Source organism: Talpa occidentalis, unplaced genomic scaffold (genome assembly GCF_014898055.3).
Source record: "Talpa occidentalis isolate TD23 unplaced genomic scaffold, MPIMG_talOcc4v2.1 talOcc4.8, whole genome shotgun sequence".
Classification (NCBI taxonomy): Eukaryota; Metazoa; Chordata; class Mammalia; order Eulipotyphla; family Talpidae; genus Talpa; species Talpa occidentalis.
The window spans coordinates 32,243,188-32,261,593 of record NW_023605194.1 but is presented as its reverse complement, the minus strand read 5'-3'; the positions used below and the strand labels follow the sequence as shown (position 1 = coordinate 32,261,593).

General features: G+C 51.7%; 1 protein-coding gene across 1 annotated transcript in view; it reads right to left on the bottom strand.

Annotated features, from left to right (window-relative positions):
• GRID1 (glutamate ionotropic receptor delta type subunit 1) overlaps positions 1-13,403 on the bottom strand; it is a 598,797-nt gene extending 585,394 nt beyond the window's left edge. Inside the window, exons 1-2 of the mRNA XM_054690113.1 lie at positions 13,239-13,403; positions 10,968-11,123 (exon numbers count right to left, since the gene is read on the bottom strand). Of these exons, the coding sequence (XP_054546088.1) occupies positions 10,968-11,123; positions 13,239-13,317 (235 nt within the window). The 5' untranslated portion in view covers positions 13,318-13,403. The remainder of the gene's footprint in view (positions 1-10,967; positions 11,124-13,238) is intronic.
• Positions 13,404-18,406: the final 5,003 nt, after the last annotated feature.

Below are 18,406 nucleotides of genomic sequence, written 5' to 3'. Positions count from 1 at the left end.
GACCATAGTTCATCAGTTACAGAGCTAGGATCTGAAGGTGGACCTGCATGACACCTTGCCACTAAATAGAACAAGTGATGCTGGCCCCGTAGCCTGCTGGGGGATGGAGAAGGAATGGGCTGGACTTTGGGCACCCTGCAGCAAGATCACAGTACCACACAGGCGTGGTCTGCTGGCTCCCAAGCCCCAGCCCACACATGTGGGTCCAGGAAGCCCTCATCCAAGCCATGTCATCAGCACCGCCCTCATTCCCTATTCTCCTGGGACACCCGGAAATGCCAGGGCTCAATTCCCCTAAAGCTCAATTCCCTGCCCTAAAAGTTATAGGGACTGTGGAAGCTTGCCCAGGTCAGGTCAGGAAGTAGAAGGAGGCCAAGGACCTCTGGGACTGCTCAGGTTGGTACTGAGATAATCATCCTACCTGTGTGCCAGCCTTGGCAAGGTATTTTAGTCCATTTCCTCAGCTCACCCTCACAGCTGTCCTTTCTGTTGTCAGTCACATTTTCCAGTTGTGGAAACTGACATAACCTGCCCAGAGTCAAAAGCAGAGCAGGCAGAGGAGGCTGCCCTCCTCCCTACCATCTGTCTAAGTGAGAGCAGGGAGACTCCCTCTGCCCCAGCACTCGGCTCTGGGCACCCTCTATTCTCATGCAGAGGGTGGAAGACCAGTGAGAACTGGGCACAGACAGATGCAGGGGCAGGCAGAGATGGAGCTACAGCATCTGACCACCTCTGGCGAAGGACTGACATGAAAGAAGCCAACTAGGTAGACAGGAGCAGCCAGGGTCACATGTCCCAGATCTGGGTCTGGCAGAAGGAAGAGGTGCAGCCAGGGCTGAGGACCAGGCCAGCCTCATTCCCTGGGATACTGACCTGCCCATAGCTTATGTCTAGAAACTGATAAAGGGGGCCATCTAATCACCTCCTAACACCCTGTCCATGCTTCAGCCCAGAATGGAGAACTTTGGGTCTGTCTCTTCCCAGTCCATGGCCATCCATGGCCAGTTTAGAGGTGGGGAGGAAGGCCTTGGAGAACCCAGCTGATGGGTATTGGATATAGATCCTGCACACCCCTGACTCCCAAGCCCGTCAGAGAGCCAGACTCCCAAAGAAAAGGGCTGTCACAGGCCAGCCGATAGCAGAGGAAGAGCTGCTGCCTCAGCCCAGTGCTGTATGTAGCAGCAGAGAAAGCTACTGCTGTGTGAGGAAGCAGGGGCAAGAAGGGCACAAGGCCAAGGCAGGGGAGGTCTGTAGAAGGAACAGGGAGTCCTGCTGAGGTCATAGGAAATACAGACCTGACAAAAATCCAATGATGGGAACTCACTGGTACTGGCCATCAGTGGCCAAGACTGGACACCAATCTTCACCTCCTTACTTAGGAAACACTTAACCCAAATCTTCTGAAAGCTGGGCCTGTGAAGGTCCTATTTTACAGAAAACAAAATTGGTAGACCCAGAGAAACGTACAGATGGGAGCCTGGTTATCGGTGGGGACCTATACCTTCTGACTTCCTACCTGACCAAAGGGCTGCCCAGAGTTTTCTGGAGCAGAGGGACAGGTAAATGAGTGAGCAAAGGGAATTGATAAGACTCAAGGATATGGTGAAACTAGGGTCCAACTAAAACTGGTTTTGGTTTTTGTTTCTTTTTTTGCTATTGTCACCAAAGAAATAGAACTTTTTTGACATAAGTAGGAGAGTAGGTATTTGAGTTGTTCACCAAATATTTCTAGTTCTTCCCTCTTCTAGGTATTTCATAGGACTACTGTTGCTGGATCCTTATTGACTTATGACTTGGGACCAAAGGTTAGTTTCAGCCAAAAAGAAGGAGAAGTAATACATGTCATGTCCAGGTTCCCTTCCCTTCTGTTACATAGTCAAGCTAAGTGGCCATAATGAGCCAAGATGGCCAATGATGGACATTAATCATGAATAGGAGATATAGTTTTGTTACATTAAAGCATGAGATTGTGGGGTTATTTGTTACTACAACATAACTTAGTCCAACCTGACTAATATAAAGAAAATCACAGAACAAAACCAAAGGGTAAAGACAAATAGGCACTTCTTGGGTAGACGAGTCTAGAAAGATTCACATCCAGGGATCAGACTGGGTTACAAATTATTTGGGACCAAGCAGTACAGTCTGAATGTTCTAAGTTTATAATTAACAGCATTTTCTGTAAGGCCAAAAGACCAAGTAAAGAGGGAAGACACCTGTTGGAGGGGACAAAGTTAGAAGATTTTGACCCAGTAGCTACAAGGATTTGAAAAGATAACCTGTCTGTCCCCTGCTCATGGATTGGAAGAATAAACATTATTAAAATGGCCATCCTTCCAAAAGCAATATACAGATTCAATGCTATTCCAATCAAAATTTCAATGTCATTCTTCAAAGAAATAGAACAATTATTGATGAAATTCATATGGAATTACCAAAAACCCCGAATAGCCAAAGCTCTACTGAAAAAAAAAAGAAGGGAATGGAGGCATCACACTCCCAGACTTCAAACTCTACTACAAAGCCATAATCATCAAAACTGCATGGTATTGGAACAAGAACAGACATAAAGACCAATGGAATCGAATAGAAAATCCAGAAATAAACCCACAGATTTATGGTCAACTAATCTTTGACAAAGGAGCAAAGAATATGCATTGGAGCAAAGAAAGTTTGTTCAATAAATGGTGCTGGGAAAACTGGGTCGCTACATGCAAAAGAATGAAGCTTGACCACTACCTCACACCATACACAAAAATCAACTCAAAATGGATTAAAGAACTAGACATAAGACCTGAAACCATAAAATACATAGAAGGAAATATAGGCGAAACACTACGTGATTTGCACATCAAAGACATCTTTACAGACACATCACCCAAAGCAGTGATAGTGAAGACGAAGATAAACAGCTGGGACTACATCAAATTAAAGAGCTTCTGCACAGCAAAAGAGACAATAACAAAAACAAAGAGAAACCCCACCAACTGGGAGAACATTTTTGCACCCAACACTAATGATAAAGGACTGATCACAAAAATCTGCAAAGAGCTGATGAGACTTAACAACAACAAAGAAAAGAATCCAGTCAAAAAATGGGCAGAAGAGCTAAAAAGAAACTTCTCTGAAGAGGAAATGCAAATGGCCAACAGGCATATGAAAAAATGTTCAACATCACTTGTCATCAGGGAAATGCAAATCAAAACTACCATGAGATACCATCTTACACCAGTGAGAATGGCACATATTAAAAAAACTAGCAACAACAAATGTTGGCGAGGGTGTGGAGAAAAAGGAACTCTTCTGCACTGTTGGTGGGAGTGCAAACTGGTCCAACCACTGTGGAGAGCTGTGTGGAGATTTCTGGACCTACTAAACATAGAGCTTCCATATGATCCAGCAATTCCACTCCTAGGTATTTACCCAAAGGACACAGAAACATCAATTCCAAAGAGCACCTGCACCCCTATGTTTATAGCAGCACTGTTTACAATAGCTAAGCTTTGGAAACAACCCAAATGCCCAAAAATAGATGACTGGATCAAGAAGATGTGGTACATATACACCATGGAATATTACTCAGCATTCAAAAAAGATAAACACATGCAATTTGCAGCAACATGGATGGCACTGGAAGGGATCATGCTCAGCGAAATAAGCCAAAAAGAAAAAGAAAAATACCGGATGGTCTCACTCATAGCAGGAATCTAGAAAACTTAAATAAGGGATCAGGAAAACGAATAACTATAAGAAAGTGAAAATCAAAATCAACAAAAAACTACGAACCAGAGACACTTTTAGGGGGCGGGGGTGGGAGGGGAGGGATTGGGGTCAGAATGGGGGGGCTGCAATTGTATGGGGAATATAAAAATAAAATTTATTATTAAAAAATAAATAAATAAATAAAATAAAGTTAACTGATGATAAAAAAAAAAAAGAAAAAAAAAAAAGAAAAGATAACCTGTCTGCCCTTGCAAAATATATACTTGGATGCTAAGGAACAGCCTTCGCTGTCTTCAAGAGAAACCTGAATGAGCGGCCCCAACATACTTCACCAGACAAGAAGGTTGGCTGAACAGGAAGGTTGGCCATGTCACCAAGAATAGGAATAGCAGCAGCTTGGAGGCAGCAAGACAAGTGTCTCACTGGACCTAAGACCTCCTACCCACACACCTGATAGGAAATGTCCATGTGGTCACTGCCAGTTAAATCCAACCTCCCAAACTGAGGGGAAAGGCCATGGTAATGGGAATACCAAAAGGGAATCTCTAGAATCCAAAATATGAGGACATGAGTGGGACAGGAATATAGACTACAAAGTGAGAGTGTGAGTACACATGCCCGCACAGATAGGAATGTTGCTAGAATGAAGGAGAACTCTGAAGCCTAGGACTGTACTGCCTGACCCCAAGCAATTTCTAACCCAGTCTGATCCCTGGATGTGAATCTTTCTAGACTTGGCTACCCAGGGAAGTTCCTATTTGTCTCTACACTTTGGTCTTGTGCTGTGATTGTCTTTGAACTGGTCAGGATGGACTAAGTTAGGCTGTAGTAACAAACAATCCCACAATCTCGTGGTTTAGTGTAACAAAACTGAGGAACAAAAGCTGTGGAAAGATGGCAGTCATTCCTTTTATACAGTCCCAGAAATCAAGAAAGGGGACCAGATGGTACCTGTCCCCAGTCAAACTCTAGTCAGGTCCCTCAGTGCCTGCAGCCACAGCCACAGTCATCTTCCGGCTTGAAGCATCATTGGCAGCAGCCCCTATGGGAACCATGAAATGCAGATCTATGAGGCAGCTAAGTAAGACTGACCTCTGTAAGGGCCCCACCCTGGGTCCTAGGTGGGTGGGATGGAGACAGGAGAGGGGAAGAATAACCTGTCCAGGCAAAAAAGGACATCATGGGCACACATGGTAACACAAACTTAGAGTCTGGCTACTCAAAACTCAGATTCCTCTAGGAACTTCCTGAGTTAGGCACAAGAAGCTTCCCAGCCCAGGGAAGGAAGTCCATGTGTCATTGGAGCACACTGATAAGTGTGTGGAGTCCACCAGACTAACAGTGCCCCGTCTCCTGAGCGAGAGAGGTAGACATGGAGACATGGCCATATATCCCAACTGACTCCAGCAGGTCTGGCTGAGACAAGGGGATGCCAGTGCGTAAGCAGGAGTGCAGCCCCCCAGGCAGAGGATGGGTAGCCAGCAGTGTCTACTAAGGACATGAGATTATGGCAAGGGAACAGTAGATTAATGGTCCAAAAAGACATCCTAATCCCTGGGACTGGGAATATGTTAGGCTCCACGGCAAAGTATTTCTAGCTGCAGATGGAATTAAGGTTGCTAATCAGCTAATTCTAAGATAAGGGGATTACCCAGCAGGACCAAATGGAATCACAAGGGTCCTGTGGAAAAGGAGGCAGAAAATTCAGAAATGAAGATATGCGGACAGAAGCTAGGTCGGGGCGCACCCAATATGAGAGGATCACCCCTCCACCACCCATGCACCACTGCAGGCTTTGAAGATACATAAAGGGGCCAGGAGCTGAGGAAGGTGGGCGCATCAGGAAGCTGAAAAAAGCAAGGAAATGGATTCACTCCCAGAGCCTCCAAAAGGAATCAGCACTGCTGACACTTGCTTTTAGCTCACTGAGGCCCATGTCAGGCCTCTGACCTGCAAAACTGTAAGATTATAGATTTCTGTTTTTAACCAACTAAATTTGAGGCAGATTTTGTTTCAGCACCAAGAGTAAATGAACACAGCTGAGTGGATAGGGCTGATGGCACTGGGCCTACAGGCATTTTTACAATGACACTACCATCACATTCAGGGAGACCCTGTGGATGTCCCCCCAGGCAGGGACCAATAAAGCTGCTCTCTGAGAGAATCCTGGGTCTGCCAGCAGGGGCTGCAAGGACACAACCACAGTGGGGCCTGGAATGGAAGCCAAGGGAAATGCCAGCGGTATCAAAGCCCAGAAGGAAGGCCATCTATAGAATGTCTAGATAGCAGTATGGCCCTTGAGGACAGGGTGACCACCTAGAAGTGGCCAACACAAAATGAACAAGATGGACGACCAGAGGGACATCAACAACTCACCCTGTTCTATTTTCATTTTATTTCATTCTATCCTGTGAACAGCAAGCTAAACCTGGGTGATTATCACCTTTTCTTCCTAAAACACTTCTGTGCTTATTGTAACTAAAGGGAATATTGCTTCACGTACATTGCTTTTTCTTTCTCTTCCCTAGATTGTTATCTTTCTACTCTATGACGGATATATCTACAGCAGAGCCAATAACTCCAGTCTTTTACTTACAGTAAAAGGTAATACTGTGAATGGAGAAGACTCATATTCAGCCAGTTCTCTTATGCATTTATGCATTTATGTAATCTTCCAGTTGAGCAGGCACTTTAAAACAATGCAAAATTTTTTATTTAATGAACCAGTATCTCTTTGAGTATCTAGAACACAAATTTTCATGCTTATTTTAATATGGATTTTGCCAACTAAATCTAAGATACCACATTCTTAGATTGAAAACTCACTTGTGTTATTATTTGCTAAATTTAAATCCTCAACATATGCTTATTTCATTAAATGTGATCCATTCTTTCACATAAGCTGACTGACTATCTTAAAAAGTAGTTTGTAAAGAATTTGTACAAAAATCAACCTGAAGAAATTGTAGGTATATGTCTTAGGATCAACAAATCAAAGTAGAGTTTCTTGTTCTCTTCTCCTTAGTAACACTTAAGCATATCTCAGCATAATGATTTCATTTTTTAAAGTGGTTTTGAATATTGAAAAATATATGCATGTAATCTCTACAAATAGTTCATGATGATTTCAGAAAAAAATCAACACTATGTCAAATTTAAAAAGCTGGGCTACTAACTGGACAGAATGGGAGCTCTCAGCACTTCTAAAATACAGTGGGGGAGGGCCTCTCTGGTGGCGCAAGGGTTGAGACACAACCTATGAAGCAATCCGCAGACACTGCAGCACGAGTTCGATTCCCGGCCAGCCAGGGATCAATCCACATGGCGCAGCAGACCTCTCCTGGCTCTCCCACTGCTCCCCTCAGCAGTGTACTTCAGTCACTCTGCCTGTTCTGTTCCCCACTCTGTCTCTGGTGAGTCCTCTCACCCCCCACACCTCTGGCCTGTGCCCCAGCTCTTGCATGCATAAATAAATAAATCTTTTAAAAAAAAATAAAATAAAATACAGTGGGGGAAAAAAGACCAGAAGGGAATAACTGGTAGGGTTCAGAATGAATGTTTTCTTTCTCTTGATGCCTTCCCATATCTTCCACATTTTATATAATAAGCACGCATTGGCCTTTTTCTTTTTTACATTTTCAAATTAATAACATGCTCATTGTAGCAATACATTTCTCTTATAATCAGGGAGGAAAAGGTGAAGTAAAAAGCTGAAAATGAAAATGTCAGTTAGGGTCTACTTTCAAGGAATTCACTAGCTTCAGAAACAATACCACTGAAAATATCAACAGCCGCAAGAGAAACTGAGATGGATGCACAGTTGGATGGAATGGAATTCAGGGGAATCCATGTTTCCTGAACACCTACCACAGGCTCCCTGCAGACAATTTATATTCTGTCTCTTCTCACTTAATCCTCTCAATAATTCTATGAGGCAGTACTAGGGTCATTCCCTTTACCAGATAATGAGCATGAAAAGCTCAAACAAACTCTGAGCAGGGGAGAACATCTTCCTCAGGGTCACACTGTGGACAGGGCAAGAAGGATTTAGATCCAGTTTCTTGAGCTCTAGCAACCAAGCTCTTATCTTTGCACAATACTACCTCTCAGGCCAAAAAATTCCAAATCCTTTGTTGGGCGGGGGGCATCATTGTGAGTTTATCCAGCCCATGACTCGAGACAAAACTTTGCCCTTCATGTTTGGTCATGACCCTGCTAGAAATCCTTTTCTTTCCCACCCAAACTGTGTCTCTCACCCCTGTCCTGCTACAGTGATAGCGGGGGTCCAGAGCAGAGTTAAGATATCCACCAAGTAGAATGAAGCACAGAACATAGCCAAGGAAGGACTCCGAGTGCCCTGAGCACCTGCCCAGCTGAACCCCAGGTCAGGGGGGAGCCTCTGAGCACTCTCTGAACTCCCCAAGGTCCTCAAGGGGATGGTACCTCCCATCCATCATAGACAGCCAAGAGCTGTGCAAGGTCAGGATAACAATGTACATTTCTGCCCAGTGGACTCATCAAGTGAAAGCCCATGCCAGCTTTAACCAGCACGCACTCTCTGAGCAACAGGCAGCCCACCAAACCTGGTCTGTATTCACTGCCTGGACAACTATGTGGAATCTAACTCCCTAGTCTGGAGGTGCACTCACACTCACACCCTTCTGAGAGTATCAGTCTGTCATCCTTGAGACATGTTCCACTTACACAAATAGAGGGCCAGAGACCCAGAAAAGCAAGGTCTCCCCCAGAAAAGGCCCCCAAGTGCAGCCGTGTGTCTCCAGGACAGCGTTGCATTGGGGCTTAGAGGTTGAGTGATCCACAGCTATGTTCTGTTTAGCTGTACTGTGTTGTTTAAATTGAACAGTTAAAAATCAAATTTCACACTATGGAATAATATCAGCCATAAGTAAAGAGGAAATGTAGTCATTTCCAACAAAATGGAGGGTGTTTAAGAGAATTAAGTATGGTAAAAGACATCAGAATGAGAAAACAAATAATGGACATTTACATAGCAGATGATTTGATAACATAAATACTTTCAAAAATTAGACACTAACAAACGCCACAAGAATTCTGAGGTTAAGGAGAGGGGAGGGGAAGGGCCAAGGGGCATAAAAGTTGGGGTGGGGGAGAATCTTCTCTCATATCCCTCATTTGTTAAGGTACCGCTGATATTATCAACTTGTATACCAAAAAAATAAATAAATGAAAGTCCACATTTGGGCTCCTCTTGAAAAAAAAACGGCAGCACATTTACAACACTAGGATGGCAAATCAGCTGAAACTGTAATACCTGATCCTTTTAATAGAGATGACTTCTGCACATCCCACACTCCGGTTCCACAGGGGCCACCTGACCAGTTCACCCACATGAGGTTGTAACCCTTTGCAAGAGCATTATCTTCCCCTACTGATGGGGTCAGTGGCCATCATTCAGAGGCAAAACTAATGAGCATGAAATGCTCAACCCTGCGGAGGAGGACTCAACAGAAGCAAGCTGTCAGCATAAACGATAGAAATGGGGTGCAGGAAATACAGGTTTGTGGACTGTGTCCTCAGCTCTCAAGCACAGAGAACGAATGTCCACAGAGACAAGTATATAGGGACACTATCAAGGAATAGGAGGCATTCCTTAATAGTGGCATGGTGAAAAACTTGCATTACCCCAGAACCCCAACAAGTTAGGATCAATCCTGCCAAAGGAGACCCACTCTTCCCCAGCTAGAGCCCACCCCAAGCACCTGCAGGCACTGTGAAGAAGGCATCGGGAAGAAATCCAGAGGCAGGCCCTGTGGTGGCAAGTACTGCTGACAGGACATGACCAGACACCAAAGAACAGGAATTCCTCCTCGCTCTACCAAAATTGGCAGTTACCAAGGCTGAAAGCAGCTGTTTTCATAATCATGAACACCAGCCTCACCCCATTCACAACCACCCCAAAAACACAGGACTCCAGGATTGTTCAAATTCCTAAGACATCTGTGACCCTCCAGACACCAGAAGTGGGTCAGTTCTCTCCTCTGTTGCACCCAAGAATAGGAAAGTCCCCCCAAGGACCACCCTCCAGCATAAAGTGCTTCCCAGCACCAGCTCCATCATGCAGGAGGATCTGGACTTGGCGGGCCCGGGGGAGCTGGCCTGGAGCCCTCAACCAGCCCCCTACCTCCCTACAGGAGGACGTGGGCAGACAGTGCATCCTGTGCAAACCTGTGCCACCAGCCATGCTCCTTCTACCTTCAGCACTCAGGCCAAATGCCTGAGAGTCAAACCCAGGAGTGTGGGGAGCAAGGCGAAGTAGAGGAAAAGGAACTGCCACTGGGCAGAGCTCAGGGGAGGAGATTCTTAGGCCCTTACCTGGAAGCAGCAGTGTCATGGGGAGGAATCCCAGCTCCAGAGCCCTGCCTCCAGCCAGGTGGGAGGAAAGGGAAAAGGAGAGGAGAGAAAAGCAAAGCCCCTTCCCTGCTGTCAGGACCAACCCCCTCCATGCACCTGTTACCCCCACAGGTGGACCATACCCCGCCCCCAACCTCCGTCCCACCCCCCAGACAGAGGCTGCGACCACCGGCTACCGGCGCGGGCCAGATTTCCCCGCAGCCAGTCCTAACCCAACTCGGCTCCTTTCCTGGTCAAACAGCGCCCACCTCCGGCCCTGGCGGTGCCTCAGCCCGCGGCGGGGACAGCGAGAGAGAAACCGGCTACACCAAACACGGAGGAGGAGAACGTTGGAGAAACGTCTGTTCAAGGCACTGAGCGGCCGCGGGGCACAAGATGCGGTGCGTCCCAGCAGTGCCACGGAGAGAAGAGAACTGCGGGCGCGCCTCGGTTCTCAAGAAGGAAGACAACAGCCCATGGAGGTCAGGGGAGGTGCACCCGCACAGGTGCCCGACGCGGAGACACGCCCACCCACAAACACCAGAGAAACAAAGGCAGTCCTGAACCACACACGCCTATGCAGCCAGCGCTGGGTGCAAACGCGCACCCACCAAACTGGAAAGCAGTCGCGCAACCCCAAGACGCGCCCCGCGAGGAGCACTGCCGGCCGCGCACACAAGCTCTCCACTCCGCCACGCAGCGCAGGGCACTCCCGGCGCCGCCGCTTCGGGACGCGCGAGCGCACTGTGCGTGGCACCCTGGATGCCCAGGCGTACTGGGGGCTCCCCACCGCCAAAATGGTCAGTACCCCGGGGGTCCCCATTGCTGCGACAGCTGGCAGACCACGACCAAGTTAGCCCTGAGCCACTCACCTTCCTGAACGGCCTGGAAGGGATTGTTGGCCTCGATGACCTTGATGGAATAGGTGATCTTCTCGCTCTGCAGGATGTCATCGTTGAGGCTCAGGTCTGACACAGCCAGCTGGAACACCCTGTCGTCCTTGGCTGCGTTCTCCTCGAAGATGGCACCTGAAGGAAAGGAGGGGTCAAGACCCAGGCGAGAGAGGAGATCTCCCTTCCCAACCTACCACACCCTGGTCCTATGGTCATGATGCTGGCAGGAATGCTGGTTGCCAGGTGGTGGCAGTTCTGGGTGAGGTTCCAGCTTGATTAGGCAGTTGAGATTCTGCATGGTCGACCAGGACAGGAATGTGCCCACACACGTGCACATGGTTGACCATTTACACATGCACATCACACATGCTACCACCAGGTCATACACATGCCTCAAAACCAAGTCACCACATGTTTGGGCCATGCCCTACACAACGGACTCAGTCAAACAGTAACCAAATGCCCTGACATGGCCCTAAGCGTCCCATTTCAGGCACCAGGAAGTTCCCCCAGAGGGCAGTGTCCTCTGCCCCAATCCCGGAATGAAATGACTTCCTTCTGCCCAGAGCATCCCCTTTTGAGTGAAGCTGAGCAGGCAGATCCAGAGGTTTTCTGTACAGGGGTCTTCTTCACACAGAGATCTTGGACAGGCAGCAGCTCAGCCTCAGCCTGGCTCCAAGCAGCAGCTGCCCAAGAGCCCTGAGCTCAGCTACCTGCTCGTCAACCCTACTGGCTTCTTCTTCCTGCCCTGGGAGGGGGGGAATCTCCCCTAGACCCTATGCTTTCTGACACAGCAGCGCTGAGGGGCTCAGAAAGAGCCACGATGAAAGGGTGTTGTAGACCCATTGGACAGCTCCTCCAGGGCGGCCTTCAGCTAGCTAGCCCTTTGCCCGCTTAGCATTGCCTTGGCTGACTCTGCGCTTCCAGCAGAGATCTGTCAGACTCACTAAAGCCTGGCCCTGCAGCCTGGGCAACTCTGGAGTCCACCCCCACTCACCAGGCTCCCAGGGTCCCCATGGTCCCAGGGCTAGGAGCTGGGAGGAAGAAGGGAGGTTCCGGTACCACTGATACACCCAGAGCCGCAATGCTGACCTAGAGACCCAACACCCCCACACCTAGCAGGCTTGGCCCCGCGTCCCTGCTGGGAGTAGTTGCAGTTCACAAAGCCCAGGTCTAGTCTCTTGCCACCCCTCCCCAAGATCCCACCCTCACCCCACCAGTCCCTTCATCCCAGCCTTTCACACCTCCCAACCCCCAGTTTCTCTGGGCTGGCTGGTCTTTCCCAACTTCCGGAAAGGCGACTGCAGGGGGCTCCCCCACAGCAACCGCTGTCAGCCCCCCTAATCCAGCCCAACTTCCTGGGATTCCTCGCAGGCTGCTACCAACTCCCACACACTCCCCCTCCCCGGGCCCCTCCTCCTACCCTCTTTTGCTCATCTCTCCCATTCTCTCCCTTCATCCATCTCTTCCCGCTCAGCCCGCAGCACACACTACCTCCCACCCCTGCCCACGCTTCTTCACAGCTACCTCTACCCCACCCGTCTGCCGGCCCCCAAGACTTGGACCACAGGAAACTCTGGGACTGTCCAGGATCGGGCTGCAGTCGCCACAACCAGATACACACACACCCACACAGACACCGAGAGAGCAGACACCAGGGAAACAAGCAGACACTGTGTCCACTCTAACAGGCTGACAGTCGTGCGCACACCACACAGGCTCAGATGGCCCCGCACACCCCAGTGCCCTCTCGCAGCGACACCAGCACCTTGCCAGGCGCGCCGACAAGCGACAAACGCAGACAACACCCACCCACCCACATCCACGCGCGGCTCGGGTCGGGCCTCTTCGACCCTGCCCTGCCAACTTGGCGAGACCCCCGGCCCTTCCCGCCCCCTGCTCCCCGCTGCTCCGAGCTGCGCGGAATCGCGGGTCGCAGACGGCCGACCGCCCGGCAGCGGGCGCGGGTTTGGACGCGCGTCCAGCCCCGGGCTCTCAGTTGCGGCCCTAAGTGTCGGCCGAGGCCGCGGGGCCCCGCGCGAGGATCGGAGCCCGGGAGAGTCGCGAGGAGCCCGCGGGAGCGCGACGCGGCCCGTGCCCAGCTCCTCCGCGGGAGGCGCGGCGCGGCCCTCCGGGAGAGCACCGCCCGCCGAGCCCCCGGCCGGGGGGCCGCCAAGTTTGGACGCCCGGCACCCCCGGCGCCGCCGTGGCCCCCGCCCCGCCTCGGCCCGGCCGCCCCGCTGCGCTCACCGATGTGGATGATGGAGTCGGCCCGCACCGACACGCACTGGCATATCCAGGGGAGAAGCCACAGCGTCAGCGCTTCCATGTCCCCCGGGCGCGCGGTTCATCCGCCCGGGCCCGGGGCGAGGCCGAGGGCAGCGCAGCGCGGGGAGGCGCGGGTCCGGGTGCAGTCCCGGGCCGCTCCCCGGGAGAGCCGAGCCCGCCCGTGCGTCTTCCCCCGCGCGCCCGCCCCTGCGCCCTGCGCCCGCCCCAGCCCAGCCCAGCCCAGCCCGGCGCGATCGGGCTCCCGCTCCCGCTCCGGCGGTGGCTGCGGCGGCGCTGGCAGCCCGTGCCCAGGCCGGCGCGGCGGGGGCGGCCCGCGGCGGCGGCGCTCCCCGCGGCACGGGCGGCTTCGGCGCGGGCGGAGGCGGTGGCTGTGGCGGCCGGGCCGGCGCGGCGGCTCGGGGCTGGCTGTGTGTCTGCGCCCCGGCGAGGAGCGAACTGCGGAGGACGCCCCCTCCCCTCCCCCTCCCCCGGCTCGCTCCCCCTCCCCTCCCTGCCCGCCTCCCTCCCCCTCCGCCCGCCTCCGACCACGTGACTGCGGAGCCTCAGCCTCGCCGCGCCGCGCTCGCCCGCTCGCGGCTCAGAGGGGGCGCGGGTGCTCGGCGCTCCGGGTCGGGGGGCCGCCTGGAGACCGGCGCGGCGGTGGGGACCCATCCGGGCTGCGGCGCGCCGAGACTTGGCGGCCCTGGGCCTCGCGCCCCCCCGCTCGCCGGGGGCAGGAGGGTAGAGGAGGCACGACCACCACTGCCCTCGGTGGGCGCCCGGGAGCACCCACGCGCCAGCGTCCTCGGCCGCCGAGCGGCTGGGGTCATCCCTCCCGCCCGGGGCAGTGAGCCCTTCGCGGACCCGGACCAGGGGTGGCCGAGAGAGAGGCGAGGCGGGGTCCTGAGCGGGGCACCGGGATGCTAAGGCAGTGGCGGAGCAGGAGCCCGGCCGCGGGCTCGAACCCTGGCTCGCCGCGCGCTGCTCGGCGGGCGCCCATCCCCGCCCCGCGGGCCGTGCTCGCAGCCGGGAGTCGTGCAGGAGGCTCGGACTCTGAAGCCCAATTCATGGCCGGAAACCGGCGCAGCCGTGACCGCGGCGCCTGGACGTGAGGAGCCTTCCAAGCGGCCGGCGGGCTCAGATTCCGACCCTGCATGGAGCCTTGAAGCGCGAGCCCGGGCGGACAGCCCGGTCCTCGCGGCCAGCACGGAGCGGAGTCGCCCTCGCCGCCCGCTGAATGCCTCGGCCCGGCCATCTCCAGGTGTAGTGTAAAGCTGTTGTCCTCTCAAGCCGGGAAGGAGGTGGCAAATCGGACGCTCGGCACTCCGGACCCCATCCCACAAGGACTGGTCTCCACGTGGCGCACCCAAGATTTCTGAGAGACTGTTGAGACTTCCCAGACCCGGAGCCCGCGGAAGGCTGGCCTGGGCGCGCCTGGCAGCGCCTAGTGCAGGGGCTGCTTGCACAAACCCAGGAGCAGCCCTCGGAGGTGTTGTTGCCCTGGCCCCAAGGACCCTACCGAGCTCCATCCAAACCGTGCGCTGGGAGGACAGGAGGGATTCAGCGATTCGGCAGCGGGCCCTTGCCTGGAACTTCCAGGGCAGTGGGAGAGGTGGACACCTAAAGAGAACGTTGACGATGTGGCCCGGACCATGAATGAGCTACATATGCACGCGCGCGCGCTGGACTGAGACCCAGCCTGAGAGCAAGAGCCAAGGACGGCTTCATGGAGGAGGTGACAATTCTAAAGGCTGAGTGGAGGTTACCAAGGGAGAAGGAAGAGTTGCTTTCAGGCATTAAATGCTGGTTATCTGAGCCAAGGCAAGAAGAAAAAGGATTATGTGTGTGTCTGTGTCCCAAGCTGCCAGCCATGGAGGAGTCATTGGCAAATTTTACTTTGGAAAGGTGGGGGAGGAGGCTGTGCAGACTTGAACAGTGAGGCAGCCCTTGCAGTGACTGACAAGATTGACTCAGCCGGCCAGGGGCAGCCTGGTGAAAAGGAAAAGCTGGGTTGGAGGAATAACAAGGAGTCACATGGGCAGACAAGGTGACTTCCAGGATGAGGGGCCAGTAGGCAAGCAGAGGAATAACCATACCTGCCAGAGGCGCTCCTGCCTGGGTACCAGTGTAGTAGCCACACAAACACAAAAAAATTAAAACAACTGTCTTAGGGGCCTTGCTTTATAAAACATGTCCCATCCAACCTCTCTAAATACCCCACACTTCGATTCTCATCCCCATAAAATCCCACCTTTCACTGGCTGAAACACAGTAGAAGGGAAGTAAAGGGGGGATTGTATTACGTAATGATTTGGCTGCTGTAAGGCCTGTCTCCACCCTGGAAGGATGATGGATGATGGATGCTCCTCTTGGAGCACAAACCTGAGGTCAGAGTCACAGGGTCAGGGGTCTCCAGACTCACTTGCTGGGCCCCTACAGTGGGTTAGTAAAGTAGGCATGTGATCCTTCCAACCCTGTTAGAAGTATTCATGATGAATATTTTGCCCAGAAGAGGTAGCATGACAGCAGTGGCACAAGTCTCCAGAACCCTGCCAAATTTTCAGAGGGCAACTTACCAACACACACACTTTTGGGAAAACCCTCAGTTTCTAGTCTAGATGATGAGGTTTCCCTGATTTGGGACCTGAGGGTTACCAGTCAGGTTGGAACCCCCAACTCCTGACCTAGGGTAACTTCACCTGTCCCAGGTACTCCCTTCCCCTTCAGCTCCCAAAGTGCAGGGTCCTTCATCCTCCCAATGCCTGTCTCCTGATGTGCACCTCCTCCTATACATCCTGAGCCAGGTCATTTTTCCCTGACAGAATGGAACACCTGGCTACCCCTTGCTCTGGCCACAAAGGGTACATGACACAGGTCCCATTTGTCCCAGTACAAGAAAGCAGGCCCAGAAACCACCAGGGTCCTAGGCCTACCCTGCTCTGGGTAAGATTATTTTAATCCTCTGTTGCCTGAAGTTGAAATTGCCTGGTTCCTAAGACATTAGCTATTTGTGGGGGCTTTATCAGGTCCATCAAGCCCTTACTTATTGATCCTGCCAGCCCCATCCCTATAAGCCCTGATAAACTCTGGGACTATCAAAGCTGCCTCCCCAAAACTAGGATCCAAGGGAATAACTCTACCTGACAAAAAGTTTGCTCCTATTATAATATCCTGATAGGAGAACACAGATTAGTAATCTCTGGATTTTACAGTGCGTACCCATTTCAGAGGGGAAAACTGAGGCTCAGAGAACAGAGTGACTTGTCTAAGGCACCAGATGAGTTGCTGGCAGACCCAGGATTCAGTCCTCTTGGTTTGCTCTTGACTACACAAAGGTGTATTCTCAGAAATTAAAACTGAATCAATAAATCCTTCTTTTCCAGAGTGCAACCAACACAATGGCTTTTACTAAAGAGGTCTTCAGTTATACTAATTCAAACTGCATTTATTCAGCTCTTACCACATGCAGGCAGTGTGCTCAGCACCCTCCCTCTTACCCAAAAGACGGCAGTCCCATTTTACACAGAGGAAGCTGAAGGAGAGTGCAAAAAGGTCCACAGGGCCGCTCAGGCATCTCAGCTGGAGCACTACTGGAAGCCAGCGGTTCACCAACCAACACTGCAGGTGAAATATCAAGGCAAAGAGAGAGGCCATGGTGGTCCCCTTGGAAGCTACAATCATTGTAACCTGAAGCTTTGTTATTGCAGAAAAACAGACTCCTTAGTGCCACTCCTTTCTTCCCTTTGCCAGCAACTGAACTAGGGAAGGGTAGCTGGAGTTCTGACCCCAACAAACCCTGGGGTTTGCCGTCACAGCATAGTCCCTGAGGCGTGACCTGTTCAATGTGGACCATCACTGCCCTGCCCCCCCACAGAGGTGCCCTTCCCAATTGTGTTCTGCCTGAAGAGAACCCGACTAGACACTGCGCTATATCCTGAAAAATACCCTAGCAGTGTCTCCTACACCAGCATTGAGCTTCCTGGGATTTCCAAGACAAATCAGCCCAGGTTCTGGAAAAAGGTTAGTGCTAATTACAGACCAAGGCCCAGTCTAGGGGATTCCGTGTCAGCTTAGGCACAGAAGACCAGCTCTCCCCAGTAAAGAGCCAGGAGGTCAACCCAAGCCCATAGTCAATCCCTCAGGAAGGGGTCAGGCAGCATCTCAGAAGGAGCCAGGCCTGGTCCTGCCCATGGTTTCCAGGCAAGCAACCCTCTATCAGGATCTGAGCTCAAAAAAACCCACTGCTACCTCCCTCTCTTAACCCGCCAGGCTTTTTTTTTTTTTTTTTTTTTTTTTTTCTTAAGACTGATTTATTTTATTTATTTATGCATATAAGAGCTGGGGTGCAGGCGAGAGGTGAGGGGGTGGCAGGAGGGGCGGTGAGAGGATTCACCAGAGACAGAGTGGGGAGCAGAACAGGCAGACTGACCGAAATACACTGCTGAGGGAAGCAGTGGGTGAGAGAGGAGAGGTCTGCCGCGCCATGTGGGTAGCTCCCTGGCCCTAGATGGAACTAGTGCTGCAATGGCTGCCAACAGCTTGATAATGCTGAGACTTAACCCCTTGTGCCACCAGGAAGGCCTGCCCCACCAGGTTTTTCTTTTTTAAAAGACACCCTTATTTATTTCTTGTTTCATCTTTTCCCTCAGCAGCTACCTGTGGCTCTTCAGTTACATGTTAATGGCTCATCTCTACATTGTCTTCCTCACCCTTTGTTGCCAACCTCTTCCATCTCATTTTTACTGTTTCCCAACTTGTATTTATTTTATTTGATCCCCTTTTATATTACTGTATTTTTTATTTTATTTTTACTCTTGGATAGCCTTATGGGTTTTTACTTTTCAATTTCTTAGGCCTGCAATCTTTAGCATCACTCACTGTACTATTCAAAGTTCCTATTTATATATTCCTTGACTTCCCTGAGGTTGGGGAGAGTGAGGTTAAGGGTCCCCTCCTTGCATTCCCCTTGCAAAATCCACCAGGACAGGACCCACTGGTGTGCCCCCACGCTCTGCCCACACCCTGCCTTCACACCTTCCCAGGTACCCTTTCCATGCACTGCCAATGGCATAGTACAGGAGCTCATAGCTGGCAGCCGAGGTGTGTCAGGGCTTCTGCTTGCTGGAGCCATGTCCCTTGGGCCAAAAAGA